Here is a 16,012-nt window from a genome sequence, read left to right as displayed (position 1 = left end):
TAAACGGAATTAGAAAGTAAAAACCATAAAGTTGGCGGCATATTGACATTAGAGAGAGACATAAAGCAAGGCATAAAGCAATCACAGGTGTTGAGTGGGAGAGATAGCTAAGACAACAACAGGTAATCAGCTTAAGACAACAACAGCTAATCAGCTTAAGACAACAACAACAGGTAAAATGGTGATGAATGGGCAGAGAGGGTCAGTGAACTACACACAGGGCCTGAGTTTGAGGCTGGGGCCGACAGATAAACAAAATAAACAAAATGGAGTACAGTGATTAATGAACAGTCCAGCAGGCATCAGCTCTGTAGCCAAGTGATCATAGGGTCCAGTGAACAGCAATAGATGAAACAGGGAAGCCGTTAGGTACTTATTACTACGCTAGCAAGCGGGAAACACGGCGTCCGTAAAGTTAGCAGGCCGGGGATAGCAGAAGCGTCTTCACCGACGTCCGGCAAGTGCCGGTTGAGGGCACATCGGATGGAATTACGCCGACAGACCAGCCGTGATGGATCCGTGTCGACAAAGGGTCCAGGCCAATTGGCAAAATAGGTGTTGTAGCTGGAGTCATTTGTTTGCTAGTCAGGCGATGCGCCTGGCTCGAGGCTAACTGATGCTAGCTTCGAGACAAGGGAGTTAGCCACTATAGCCACTCGGTAGCAGCTAGCTAGCTGCGATGATCCGATGCAAAGGTCCAGAGCTTACGGCAGGAATCCGGTGATGTAGTGGCTTCTAGTCGTGTTAGTGAAGAGTCATCAGCCGTGTAGCCGAGTGGAGAAAAGCAGTCCGATATGCTCAGGGTTGATATCGCGCTGTGCAGACTGAGCTAAAGGTAAAGGCCGCTAGCAGTGGCTAACAATGACTCAATAGCTAATTAGCTGGTTAGCTTCTGATGTAGGTTCTATAAGGTCTACAAAATAGCAGATCCGTATCACATAGGGTGAGACGGGTTGACGGATGGTTAATTTAATTAATAAATGGAAAAAGAGATTGAAATATAAACAAAAAATAAGAAAAAAAACAATAGATTTACACAACGACAAACAGTCAAGAACTGTTCTCCCTCTCCGGTGGGAGAAATCAATAGAACAATATCACAGACAATTACAACACGGCAGGTAAGTAATACTGTGAAACACAGGTAAGTAATACTGTGAAACACAGGTAATATTGTGAAACACAGGTAAGTAATACTGTGAAACACAGGTAAGTAATACTGTGAAACACAGGTAAGTAATACTGTGAAACACAGGTAAGTAATACTGTGAAACACAGGTAAGTAATACTTTGAAACACAGGTAAGTAATAAATCATTCCACTATAACTGCAGATATAAACGGAGTGTTCCAAACATTAACACAAATATTGACCATACGAACAGCCTTAATTCGTTGGGACATGGACTCCAAAAGTTGTCGAAATAGTTCACACAGGGATTCTGGCCCATGTTGACTCCAATGCTTCCCACAGTTGTGCCAAGGTGGCTAGATGTCCTTTGGGTGGTGGACTATCCTTGATACACCCGGGGAACTGTTGAGCGTGAAAAACCCAGCAGGGTTGCCGTTCTTGACTCAAACCGGTGCAGCTGGCAACTACTACCAAAAGCACTTAAATATTTTGTCTTGCCCATTCACCCTCTGAATGACACACATACACAATCCATGTCTCACTTGTCTCAAGGCTAATAAATTCTTTTTTAACCTGTCTCCTCCACCTTCATCTACACTCATTGTAGTGGATTTAGCAAGTGACATCAATAAGGGATCATAGCTTTCACCTGGATTCACCTGGCCAGTCTGTCATGCAAAGGGCAGGAGTAATTAATGTTTTTGTAAAGAGTGTATTATGGATATTTTCTGAAATTACAACAAAAATAGAACTGTTTGGCCATTATGACCAAAGTTATGTTTGGAAGAAAAAGGGGGAGGCTTCCACACCGAAGAACACCATCCCAACTGTGAAGCATGGGGGTGGCAGCATCATGTTATGGGGGGTGCTTTGCTGCAGGAGGGACTGGTGCACTTCACAAAATAAATGGCATCATGAGGAGGGAAAATTATGTGGGAATTTTTACTAGGATTAAATGTCAGGAATTGTAAAAAACTGAGTTGAAATTTATTTGGCTAAGACTTCAACTGTATTAATTACACTTTGGATGGTATAACAATATACCCAGTCACTACAAAAATACAGGTGTATTTTTTTTAGATAAACTTTTGTTATTGACCAAATTCTTAGTTTCCACCATAATTTGCAAATAAATTCATTAAAAATCCTACAATGTGATTTTCTGGATTTTTTCCCCTCATTTTGTCTGTCATAGTTTTTAAAAGTTTTTTATTTTACCTTTATTTAACCAGGCAAGTCAGTTAAGAACAAATTCTTATTTTCAATGACGGCCTAGGAACAGTGGGTTAACTGCCTGTTCAGGGGCAGAACGACAGATTTGTACCTTGTCAGCTCGGGGGTTTGAACTCGCAACCTTCAGGTTACTAGTCCAACGCTCTAACCACTAGGCTACGCTGCCGCCCCATAGTGGAAGTGTACCTATGATGAAAATTACAGGCCTCTCTCATCTTTTTACGTAGGTGAACTTGCACAATCGGTGGCTGACTAAATACTTTTTTGCCCCACTGTATAAGACTCCTGAACACATTTACATTTAAGTCATTTAGCAGACGCTCTTATCCAGAGCGACTTACAAATTGGTGCATTCACCTTATGACATCCAGTGGAGCAGCCACTTTACAATAGTGCATCTAAATCATTTAAGGGGGGGGGGGGGTGAGAGGGATTACTTTATCCTATCCTAGGTATTCCTTAAAGAGGTGGGGTTTCAGGTGTCTCCGGAAGGTGGTGATTGACTCCGCTGTCCTGGCGTCGTACAGCTATTCAAATGGCTTCCCAGACTATTTGCACCCCCCCCCATGCTGCTGCTACTCTCTGTTATTATCAATGCATTGTCACCTTAATAACTCTACCTAAATGTAGATATTACCTCAATTACCTCGATAATGGTGCCCCCGCACATTGACTCTGTACCGGTACCCCTGTATATAGCCTCCTCATTGACTCTGTACCGTAATACCCTGTATATAGCCTCCACATTGACTCTGTACCGGTACCCCTGTATATAGCCTCCACATTGACTCTGTACTGGTACCCCCTGTATATAGCCTCCACATTGACTCAGTACCGGTACCCCCTGTATATAGCCTCCACATTGACTCTGTACCGGTACCCCCTGTATATAGCCTCCACATTGACTCTGTACCGGTACCCCCTGTATATAGCCTCCACATTGACTGTGTGCCGGTACCCCTGTATATAGCCTCCACATTGACTCTGTACCGTAATACCCTGTATATAGCCTCTACATTGACTCTGTACCGGTACCCCCCTGTATATAGCCTCCACATTGACTCTGTACCAGTACCCCCTGTATATAGCCTCCACATTGACTCTGTACCGGTACCCCCCTGTATATAGCCTCCACATTGACTCTGTACCAGTACCCCCTGTATATAGCCTCCATATTGACTCTGTACCGGTACCCCCTGTATATAGCCTCCACATTGACTCTGTACCGGTACCCCCTGTATATAGCCTCCACATTGACTCTGTACTGGTACCACCTATATATAGCCTCCACATTGACTCTGTAACGGTACCCCCTGTATATAGCCTCCACATTGACTGTGTACCGGTACCCCTGTATATAGCCTCCACATTGACTCTGTACTGGTACCCCTATATATAGCCTCCACATTGACTCTGTACCGGTACCCCTGTATATAGCCTCCACATTGACTCTGTACCGGTACCCCTGTATATAGCCTCCACATTGACTCTGTACCGGTACCCCTGTATATAGCCTCCATATTGACTCTGTACCGGTACACCCTGTATATAGCCTCCACATTGACTCTGTACCGGTACCCCCTGTATATAGCCTCCACATTGACTCTGTACTGGTACCACCTATATATAGCCTCCACATTGACTCTGTACCGGTACCCCCTGTATATAGCCTCCACATTGACTGTGTACCGGTACCCCCTGTATATAGCCTCCACATTGACTCTGTACTGGTACCCCCTATATATAGCCTCCACATTGACTCTGTACCGGTACCCCCTGTATATAGCCTCCACATTGACTCTGTACCGGTACCCCCTGTATATAGCCTCCACATTGACTGTGTACCGGTACCCCCTGTATATAGCCTCCACATTGACTCTGTACTGGTACCCCTGTATATAGCCTCCTCATTGACTGTGTACCGGTACCCCTGTATATAGCCTCCACATTGACTCTGTACTGGTACCCCTGTATATAGCCTCCACATTGACTCTGTACCGGTACCCCCTGTATATAGCCTCCACATTGACTCTGTACCGGTACCCCCTGTATATAGCCTCCACATTGACTCTGTACCGGTGCCCCTGTATATAGCCTCCACATTGACTCTGTACCGGTACCCCCTGTATATAGCCTCCACATTGACTCTGTACCGGTACCCCTGTATATAGCCTCCACATTGACTCTGTACCGGTACCCCTGTATATAGCCTCCACATTGACTCTGTACCGGTACCCCCTGTATATAGCCTCCACATTGACTCTGTACCGGTACCCCCTGTATATAGCCTCCACATTGACTCTGTACCGCTGACCCCTGTATATAGCCTCCACATTGACTCTGTACCGGTACCCCTGTATATAGCCTCCACATTGACTCTGTACCGGTACCCCCTGTATATAGCCTCCACATTGACTCTGTACCGGTACCCCTGTATATAGCCTCCACATTGACTCTGTACTGGTACCCCCTGTATATAGCCTCCACATTGACTCAGTACCGGTACCCCCTGTATATAGCCTCCACATTGACTCTGTACCGGTACCCCTGTATATAGCCTCCACATTGACTCTGTACCGGTACCCCTGTATATAGCCTCCACAATGACTCTGTACTGGTACCCCTGTATATAGCCTCCACATTGACTCTGTACCGGTACCCCCTGTATATAGCCTCCACATTGACTCTGTACCGGTACCCCCTGTATATAGCCTCCACATTGACTCTGTACCGGTACCCCTGTATATAGCCTCCACATTGACTCTGTACCGGTACCCCTGTATATAGCCTCCACATTGACTCTGTACCGGTGCCCCCTGTATATAGCCTCCACATTGACTCTGTACCGGTACCCCTGTATATAGCCTCCACATTGACTCAGTACCGGTACCCCTGTATATAGCCTCCACATTGACTCTGTACCGGTACCCCCTGTATATAGCCTCCACATTGACTCTGTACCGGTACCCCTGTATATAGCCTCCACAATGACTCTGTACTGGTACCCCTGTATATAGCCTCCACATTGACTCTGTACCGGTACCCCTGTATATAGCCTCCACATTGACTCTGTACCGGTACCCCTGTATATAGCCTCCACATTGACTCTGTACCGGTACCCCCCTGTATATAGCCTCCACATTGACTCTGTACCGGTACCCCCTGTATATAGCCTCCACATTGACTCTGTACCGGTGCCCCTGTATATAGCCTCCACATTGACTCTGTACCGGTACCCCCTGTATATAGCCTCCACATTGACTCTGTACCGGTACCCCTGTATATAGCCTCCACAATGACTCTGTACTGGTACCCCTGTATATAGCCTCCACATTGACTCTGTACCGGTACCCCCTGTATATAGCCTCCACATTGACTCTGTACCGGTACCCCCTGTATATAGCCTCCACATTGACTCTGTACCGGTACCCCTGTATATAGCCTCCACATTGACTCTGTACCGTAATACCCTGTATATAGCCTCCACATTGACTCTGTACCGGTACCCCCTGTATATAGCCTCCACATTGACTCTGTACCGCTGACCCCTGTATATAGCCTCCACATTGACTCTGTACCGGTACCCCTGTATATAGCCTCCACATTGACTCTGTACCGGTACCCCCTGTATATAGCCTCCACATTGACTCTGTACCGGTACCCCCTGTATATAGCCTCCACATTGACTCTGTACTGGTACCCCTGTATATAGCCTCCACATTGACTCAGTACCGGTACCCCCTGTATATAGCCTCCACATTGACTCTGTACCGGTACCCCCTGTATATAGCCTCCACATTGACTCTGTACCGGTACCCCTGTATATAGCCTCCACATTGACTCTGTACCGGTACCCCTGTATATAGCCTCCACATTGACTCTGTACTGGTACCCCTGTATATAGCCTCCACATTGACTCAGTACCGGTACCCCCTGTATATAGCCTCCACATTGACTCTGTACCGGTACCCCCTGTATATAGCCTCCACATTGACTCTGTACCGGTACCCCTGTATATAGCCTCCACATTGACTCTGTACCGGTACCCCCTGTATATAGCCTCCACATTGACTCTGTACCGGTACCCCTGTATATAGCCTCCACATTGACTCTGTACCGGTACCCCCTGTATATAGCCTCCACATTGACTCTGTACCGGTACCCCCTGTATATAGCCTCCACATTGACTCTGTACCGGTACCCCTGTATATAGCCTCCACATTGACCCTGTACTGGTACCCCTGTATATAGCCTCCACATTTACTCTGTACCGGTACCCCTGTATATAGCCTCCACATTGACTCTGTACCGGTACCCCTGTATATAGCCTCCACATTGACTCTGTACTGGTACCCCTGTATATAGCCTCCACATTGACTCTGTACCGGTACCCCTGTATATAGCCTCCACATTGACTCTGTACTGGTACCCCCTGTATATAGCCTCCACATTGACTCTGTACCGGTACCCCCTGTATATAGCCTCCACATTGACTCTGTACTGGTACCCCCTGTATATAGCCTCCACATTGACTCTGTACTGGTACCCCCTGTATATAGCCTCCTCATTGACTCTGTACCGTAATACCCTGTATATAGCCTCCACATTGACTCTGTACCGTAACACCCTGTATATAGCCTCCACATTGACTGTGTACCGGTACCCCCTGTATATAGCCTCCACATTGACTCTGTACCGGTACCCCTGTATATAGCCTCCACATTGACTCTGTACTGGTACCCCCTGTATATAGCCTCCACATTGACTCAGTACCGGTACCCCCTGTATATAGCCTCCACATTGACTCTGTACCGGTACCCCCTGTATATAGCCTCCACATTGACTCTGTACCGGTACCCCCTGTATATAGCCTCCACATTGACTGTGTGCCGGTACCCCTGTATATAGCCTCCACATTGACTCTGTACCGTAATACCCTGTATATAGCCTCTACATTGACTCTGTACCGGTACCCCCTGTATATAGCCTCCACATTGACTCTGTACCAGTACCCCTGTATATAGCCTCCACATTGACTCTGTACCGGTACCCCCTGTATATAGCCTCCACATTGACTCTGTACCAGTACCCCTGTATATAGCCTCCATATTGACTCTGTACCGGTACCCCTGTATATAGCCTCCACATTGACTCTGTACCGGTACCCCTGTATATAGCCTAATCATTGACTCTGTACTGGTACCACCTATATATAGCCTCCACATTGACTCTGTACCGGTACCCCTGTATATAGCCTCCACATTGACTGTGTACCGGTACCCCCTGTATATAGCCTCCACATTGACTCTGTACTGGTACCCCCTATATATAGCCTCCACATTGACTCTGTACCGGTACCCCCTGTATATAGCCTCCACATTGACTCTGTACCGGTACCCCTGTATATAGCCTCCACATTGACTCTGTACCGGTACCCCTGTATATAGCCTCCATATTGACTCTGTACCGGTACCCCTGTATATAGCCTCCACATTGACTCTGTACCGGTACCCCTGTATATAGCCTCCACATTGACTCTGTACTGGTACCACCTATATATAGCCTCCACATTGACTCTGTACCGGTACCCCTGTATATAGCCTCCACATTGACTGTGTACCGGTACCCCCTGTATATAGCCTCCACATTGACTCTGTACTGGTACCCCTATATATAGCCTCCACATTGACTCTGTACCGGTACCCCTGTATATAGCCTCCACATTGACTCTGTACCGGTACCCCCTGTATATAGCCTCCACATTGACTGTGTACCGGTACCCCTGTATATAGCCTCCACATTGACTCTGTACTGGTACCCCTGTATATAGCCTCCTCATTGACTGTGTACCGGTACCCCCTGTATATAGCCTCCACATTGACTCTGTACTGGTACCCCCTGTATATAGCCTCCACATTGACTCTGTACCGGTACCCCTGTATATAGCCTCCACATTGACTCTGTACCGGTACCCCTGTATATAGCCTCCACATTGACTCTGTACCGGTGCCCCTGTATATAGCCTCCACATTGACTCTGTACCGGTACCCCTGTATATAGCCTCCACATTGACTCTGTACTGGTACCCCCCTGTATATAGCCTCCACATTGACTCTGTACCGGTACCCCCTGTATATAGCCTCCACATTGACTCTGTACTGGTACCCCTATATATAGCCTCCACATTGACTCTGTACCGGTACCCCTGTATATAGCCTCCACATTGACTGTGTACCGGTACCCCTGTATATAGCCTCCACATTGACTCTGTACTGGTACCACCTATATATAGCCTCCACATTGACTCTGTACCGGTACCCCTGTATATAGCCTCCACATTGACTGTGTACCGGTACCCCTGTATATAGCCTCCACATTGACTCTGTACAGGTACCCCTATATATAGCCTCCACATTGACTCTGTACCGGTACCCCTGTATATAGCTCCACATTGACTCTGTACCGGTACCCCTGTATATAGCCTCCACATTGACTCTGTACCGGTACCCCTGTATATAGCCTCCATATTGACTCTGTACCGGTACCCCCTGTATATAGCCTCCACATTGACTCTGTACCGGTACCCCTGTATATAGCCTCCACATTGACTCTGTACTGGTACCACCTATATATAGCCTCCACATTGACTCTGTACCGGTACCCCTGTATATAGCCTCCACATTGACTGTGTACCGTACCCCCTGTATATAGCCTCCACATTGACTCTGTACTGGTACCCCTATATATAGCCTCCACATTGACTCTGTACCGGTACCCCTGTATATAGCCTCCACATTGACTCTGTACCGGTACCCCTGTATATAGCCTCCACATTGACTGTGTACCGGTACCCCTGTATATAGCCTCCACATTGACTCTGTACTGGTACCCCTGTATATAGCCTCCTCATTGACTGTGTACCGGTACCCCTGTATATAGCCTCCACATTGACTCTGTACTGGTACCCCTGTATATAGCCTCCACATTGACTCTGTACCGGTACCCCCTGTATATAGCCTCCACATTGACTCTGTACCGGTACCCCTGTATATAGCCTCCACATTGACTCTGTACCGGTACCCCTGTATATAGCCTCCACATTGACTCGGTACTGGTACCCCTGTATATAGCCTCCACATTGACTCTGTACCGGTACCCCTGTATATAGCCTCCACATTGACTCTGTACTGGTACCCCTATATATAGCCTCCACATTGACTCTGTACCGGTACCCTGTATATAGCCTCCACATTGACTGTGTACCGGTACCCCCTGTATATAGCCTCCACATTGACTCTGTACTGGTACCACCTATATATAGCCTCCACATTGACTCTGTACCGGTACCCCCTGTATATAGCCTCCACATTGACTGTGTACCGGTACCCCCTGTATATAGCCTCCACATTGACTCTGTACTGGTACCCCTATATATAGCCTCCACATTGACTCTGTACCGGTACCCCCTGTATATAGCCTCCACATTGACTCTGTACCGGTACCCCCTGTATATAGCCTCCACATTGGCTCTGTACCGGTACCCCTGTATATAGCCTCCATATTGACTCTGTACCGGTACCCCTGTATATAGCCTCCACATTGACTCTGTACCGGTACCCCTGTATATAGCCTCCACATTGACTCTGTACTGGTACCACCTATATATAGCCTCCACATTGACTCTGTACCGGTACCCCTGTATATAGCCTCCACATTGACTGTGTACCGGTACCCCTGTATATAGCCTCCACATTGACTCTGTACTGGTACCCCTATATATAGCCTCCACATTGACTCTGTACCGGTACCCCTGTATATAGCCTCCACATTGACTCTGTACCGGTACCCCTGTATATAGCCTCCACATTGACTCTGTACCGGTGCCCCTGTATATAGCCTCCACATTGACTCTGTACCGGTACCCCCTGTATATAGCCTCCACATTGACTCTGTACTGGTACCCCTGTATATAGCCTCCACATTGACTCTGTACCGGTACCCCCTGTATATAGCCTCCACATTGACTCTGTACTGGTACCCCTATATATAGCCTCCACATTGACTCTGTACCGGTACCCCCTGTATATAGCCTCCACATTGACTGTGTACCGGTACCCCTGTATATAGCCTCCACATTGACTCTGTACTGGTACCACCTATATATAGCCTCCACATTGACTCTGTACCGGTACCCCCTGTATATAGCCTCCACATTGACTGTGTACCGGTACCCCCTGTATATAGCCTCCACATTGACTCTGTACAGGTACCCCCTATATATAGCCTCCACATTGACTCTGTACCGGTACCCCCTGTATATAGCCTCCACATTGACTCTGTACCGGTACCCCCTGTATATAGCCTCCACATTGACTCTGTACCGGTACCCCCTGTATATAGCCTCCATATTGACTCTGTACCGGTACCCCCTGTATATAGCCTCCACATTGACTCTGTACCGGTACCCCCTGTATATAGCCTCCACATTGACTCTGTACTGGTACCACCTATATATAGCCTCCACATTGACTCTGTACCGGTACCCCCTGTATATAGCCTCCACATTGACTGTGTACCGGTACCCCCCTGTATATAGCCTCCACATTGACTCTGTACTGGTACCCCTATATATAGCCTCCACATTGACTCTGTACCGGTACCCCCTGTATATAGCCTCCACATTGACTCTGTACCGGTACCCCTGTATATAGCCTCCACATTGACTGTGTACCGGTACCCCCTGTATATAGCCTCCACATTGACTCTGTACTGGTACCCCTGTATATAGCCTCCTCATTGACTGTGTACCGGTACCCCCTGTATATAGCCTCCACATTGACTCTGTACTGGTACCCCTGTATATAGCCTCCACATTGACTCTGTACCGGTACCCCTGTATATAGCCTCCACATTGACTCTGTACCGGTGCCCCTGTATATAGCCTCCACATTGACTCTGTACCGGTACCCCCTGTATATAGCCTCCACATTGACTCTGTACTGGTACCCCCTGTATATAGCCTCCACATTGACTCTGTACCGGTACCCCTGTATATAGCCTCCACATTGACTCTGTACTGGTACCCCTATATATAGCCTCCACATTGACTCTGTACCGGTACCCCTGTATATAGCCTCCACATTGACTGTGTACCGGTACCCCTGTATATAGCCTCCACATTGACTCTGTACTGGTACCACCTATATATAGCCTCCACATTGACTCTGTACCGGTACCCCTGTATATAGCCTCCACATTGACTGTGTACCGGTACCCCTGTATATAGCCTCCACATTGACTCTGTACTGGTACCCCTATATATAGCCTCCACATTGACTCTGTACCGGTACCCCCTGTATATAGCCTCCACATTGACTCTGTACCGGTACCCCTGTATATAGCCTCCACATTGACTCTGTACCGGTACCCCCTGTATATAGCCTCCATATTGACTCTGTACCGGTACCCCCTGTATATAGCCTCCACATTGACTCTGTACCGGTACCCCCTGTATATAGCCTCCACATTGACTCTGTACTGGTACCACCTATATATAGCCTCCACATTGACTCTGTACCGGTACCCCCTGTATATAGCCTCCACATTGACTGTGTACCGGTACCCCCTGTATATAGCCTCCACATTGACTCTGTACTGGTACCCCCTATATATAGCCTCCACATTGACTCTGTACCGGTACCCCCTGTATATAGCCTCCACATTGACTCTGTACCGGTACCCCCTGTATATAGCCTCCACATTGACTGTGTACCGGTACCCCCTGTATATAGCCTCCACATTGACTCTGTACTGGTACCCCTGTATATAGCCTCCTCATTGACTGTGTACCGGTACCCCTGTATATAGCCTCCACATTGACTCTGTACTGGTACCCCTGTATATAGCCTCCACATTGACTCTGTACCGGTACCCCTGTATATAGCCTCCACATTGACTCTGTACCGGTACCCCTGTATATAGCCTCCACATTGACTCTGTACCGGTGCCCCTGTATATAGCCTCCACATTGACTCTGTACCGGTACCCCCTGTATATAGCCTCCACATTGACTCTGTACCGGTACCCCTGTATATAGCCTCCTCATTGACTGTGTACCGGTACCCCCTGTATATAGCCTCCACATTGACTCTGTACTGGTACCCCTGTATATAGCCTCCACATTGACTCTGTACCGGTACCCCTGTATATAGCCTCCACATTGACTCTGTACCGGTACCCCTGTATATAGCCTCCACATTGACTCTGTACCGGTGCCCCTGTATATAGCCTCCACATTGACTCTGTACCGGTACCCCTGTATATAGCCTCCACATTGACTCTGTACCGGTACCCTGTATATAGCCTCCACATTGACTCTGTACCGGTACCCCCTGTATATAGCCTCCACATTGACTCTGTACCGGTACCCCTGTATATAGCCTCCACATTGACTCTGTACCGCTGACCCCTGTATATAGCCTCCACATTGACTCTGTACCGGTACCCCTGTATATAGCCTCCACATTGACTCTGTACCGGTACCCCCCTGTATATAGCCTCCACATTGACTCTGTACCGGTACCCCTGTATATAGCCTCCACATTGACTCTGTACTGGTACCCCTGTATATAGCCTCCACATTGACTCAGTACCGGTACCCCCCTGTATATAGCCTCCACATTGACTCTGTACCGGTACCCCCTGTATATAGCCTCCACATTGACTCTGTACCGGTACCCCCTGTATATAGCCTCCACAATGACTCTGTACGGGTACCCCTGTATATAGCCTCCACATTGACTCTGTACCGGTACCCCCTGTATATAGCCTCCACATTGACTCTGTACCGGTACCCCTGTATATAGCCTCCACATTGACTCTGTACCGGTACCCTGTATATAGCCTCCACATTGACTCTGTACCGGTACCCCTGTATATAGCCTCCACATTGACTCTGTACTGGTACCCCTGTATATAGCCTCCACATTGACTCAGTACCGGTACCCCCTGTATATAGCCTCCACATTGACTCTGTACCGGTACCCCTGTATATAGCCTCCACATTGACTCTGTACCGGTACCCCCTGTATATAGCCTCCACAATGACTCTGTACCGGTACCCCCTGTATATAGCCTCCACATTGACTCTGTACCGGTACCCCCTGTATATAGCCTCCACATTGACTCTGTACCGGTACCCCTGTATATAGCCTCCACATTGACTCTGTACCGGTACCCCTGTATATAGCCTCCACATTGACTCTGTACCGGTACCCCTGTATATAGCCTCCACATTGACTCTGTACCGGTGCCCCCTGTATATAGCCTCCACATTGACTCTGTACTGGTACCCCTGTATATAGCCTCCACATTTACTCTGTACCGGTACCCCTGTATATAGCCTCCACATTGACTCTGTACCGGTACCCCTGTATATAGCCTCCACATTGACTCTGTACTGGTACCCCTGTATATAGCCTCCACATTGACTCTGTACCGGTACCCCCTGTATATAGCCTCCACATTGACTCTGTACTGGTACCCCCTGTATATAGCCTCCACATTGACTCTGTACCGGTACCCCTGTATATAGCCTCCACATTGACTCTGTACTGGTACCCCTGTATATAGCCTCCACATTGACTCTGTACTGGTACCCCCTGTATATAGCCTCCACATTGACTCTGTACTGGTACCCCTGTATATAGCCTCCACATTGACTCTGTACCGGTACCCCTGTATATAGCCTCCACATTGACTCTGTACCGGTACCCCCTGTATATAGCCTCCGCATTGACTCTGTACTGGTACTCCCTGTATATAGCCTCCACATTGACTCTGTACTGGTACCCCCTGTATATAGCCTCCACATTGACTCTGTACTGGTACCCCCCTGTATATAGCCTCCACATTGACTCTGTACCGGTACCCCCTGTATATAGCCTCCACATTGACTCTGTACCGTAATACCCTGTATATAGCCTCCACATTGACTCTGTACCGGTACCCCCTGTATATAGCCTCCACATTGACTCTGTACTGGTACCCCCTGTATATAGCCTCCACATTGACTCTGTACTGGTACCCCCTGTATATAGCCTCCATATTGACTCTGTACCGGTACCCCCTGTATATAGCCTCTATTGTTATTTACGGCTGCTATTTGATTATTTGTTATTCTTATTTTCTTAATACTGCATTGTTGGTTAAGGGCTTTGAAGTAAGCATTTCACTGTAAGGTCTACCCCTGTTGTATTCTGCGTATGTAACAAATAAAATTGGATTTGAAAGGCACCACTGAGTACCACTTCATATTTTCAAGCATGGCTGAATCATGTTATGGGTATGCTTTTCATTCATTTTCTTGTCGTGATGTGTTTTGTCCTATATTTTTTATCCCAGCCCCCAACCCCACAGGAGGCCTTTTGGTAGGCCATCATTGTTCTTAACTGACTTGCCTAGTTAAATAAAGGTTAAGTTAAAAATAAAATAAAATTCATTGGCAAGGACTAGGAGATTTTTTTAGGATGAAAATAAACGTAATAGAGCGAGGCACAGGCCAAATTTGAGAGAAAAACCTGTTTCAGTCTGCTTTCCACCAGACACAGGGAGACAAATTCACCTTTCAGCAGGACAATAACCAATAAAACACGGCCAAATATACACTGGAGTTGCTTACCAAGACGCCATTGAATGTTCCTGAGTGGCCTAGTTACAGTTTTGATTTAAATCGTCTTGAAAATCTATCGCAAGACTTGGAAATGTCTGTCTAGCGATGATCAACAACCAATTTGACAGAGCTTGAATAATTAGAAATTACGGGTTATTGCGTGTAGATGGGTGAGAAAAAAAATCTATTTAATCCATTTTGAATTCAGGCTGTAACAAAATAAGTCTATAAACACTTTCTGACTGTAGGTGTTTACTATGACCAGGTCATTCACTCATTCATTCATTGTTTATTTGACTTTTGTTTATTATCTACAGTGCCTTGCGAAAGTATTCGGCCCCTTGAACTTTGCGACCTTTTGTTTAAAACTACACGCCCAATTTTTCAGTTTTTGATTTGTTAAAAAAGTTTGAAATATCCAATAAATGTCGTTCCACTTCATGATTGTGTCCCACTTGTTGTTGATTCTTCACAAAAAAATACAGTTTTATATCTTTATGTTTGAAGCCTGAAATGTGGCAAAAGGTCGCAAAGTTCAAGGGGGCCGAATACTTCCGCAAGGCACTGTAGTTCACTTCCTTTGGCAATGTAAACATATGTTCTTCATGCCAATAAAGACCTTTGAATTGAAAGAGAGAGAATGAGTGTGAGAACGAGAGGGGATACTTACTGAAGTCTAGTATGTAGAGGTCAGAATGATCCATGAGGTTAAACTCATCTCCCATCCCCTGTTCTGGACATGGGCTGTGGAAAGGAGACAACATGTTAGTTACCCTGCTGTTCTGGACATGGGCTGTGGAAAGGAGACAACATGTTAGTTACACCCCTGTTCTGGACATGGGCTGTGGAAAGGAGACAACATGTTAGTTACACCCCTGTTCTGGACATGGGCTGTAGAGAGGAGACAACATGTTAGTTATACCCCTGTTCTGGACATGGGCTGTGGAAAGGAGACAACATGTTAGTTACCCTGCTGTT

The 16,012-nt window shown here is 47.1% G+C and overlaps 1 protein-coding gene across 1 annotated transcript in view; it reads right to left on the bottom strand.

Annotated features, from left to right (window-relative positions):
* LOC115126292 (kelch domain-containing protein 3-like) overlaps positions 1 to 16,012 on the bottom strand; it is a 160,944-nt gene that overhangs the window by 53,906 nt on the left and 91,026 nt on the right. Inside the window, exon 9 of the mRNA XM_065002725.1 lies at positions 15,705 to 15,778. Coding sequence (XP_064858797.1) covers positions 15,705 to 15,778 — 74 coding nt within the window. The remainder of the gene's footprint in view (positions 1 to 15,704; positions 15,779 to 16,012) is intronic.

Source organism: Oncorhynchus nerka, linkage group LG16, assembly GCF_034236695.1.
Source record: "Oncorhynchus nerka isolate Pitt River linkage group LG16, Oner_Uvic_2.0, whole genome shotgun sequence".
In the NCBI taxonomy this organism is placed as follows: domain Eukaryota; kingdom Metazoa; phylum Chordata; class Actinopteri; order Salmoniformes; family Salmonidae; genus Oncorhynchus; species Oncorhynchus nerka.
This window is presented reverse-complemented; position numbering and strand designations above follow the sequence as displayed.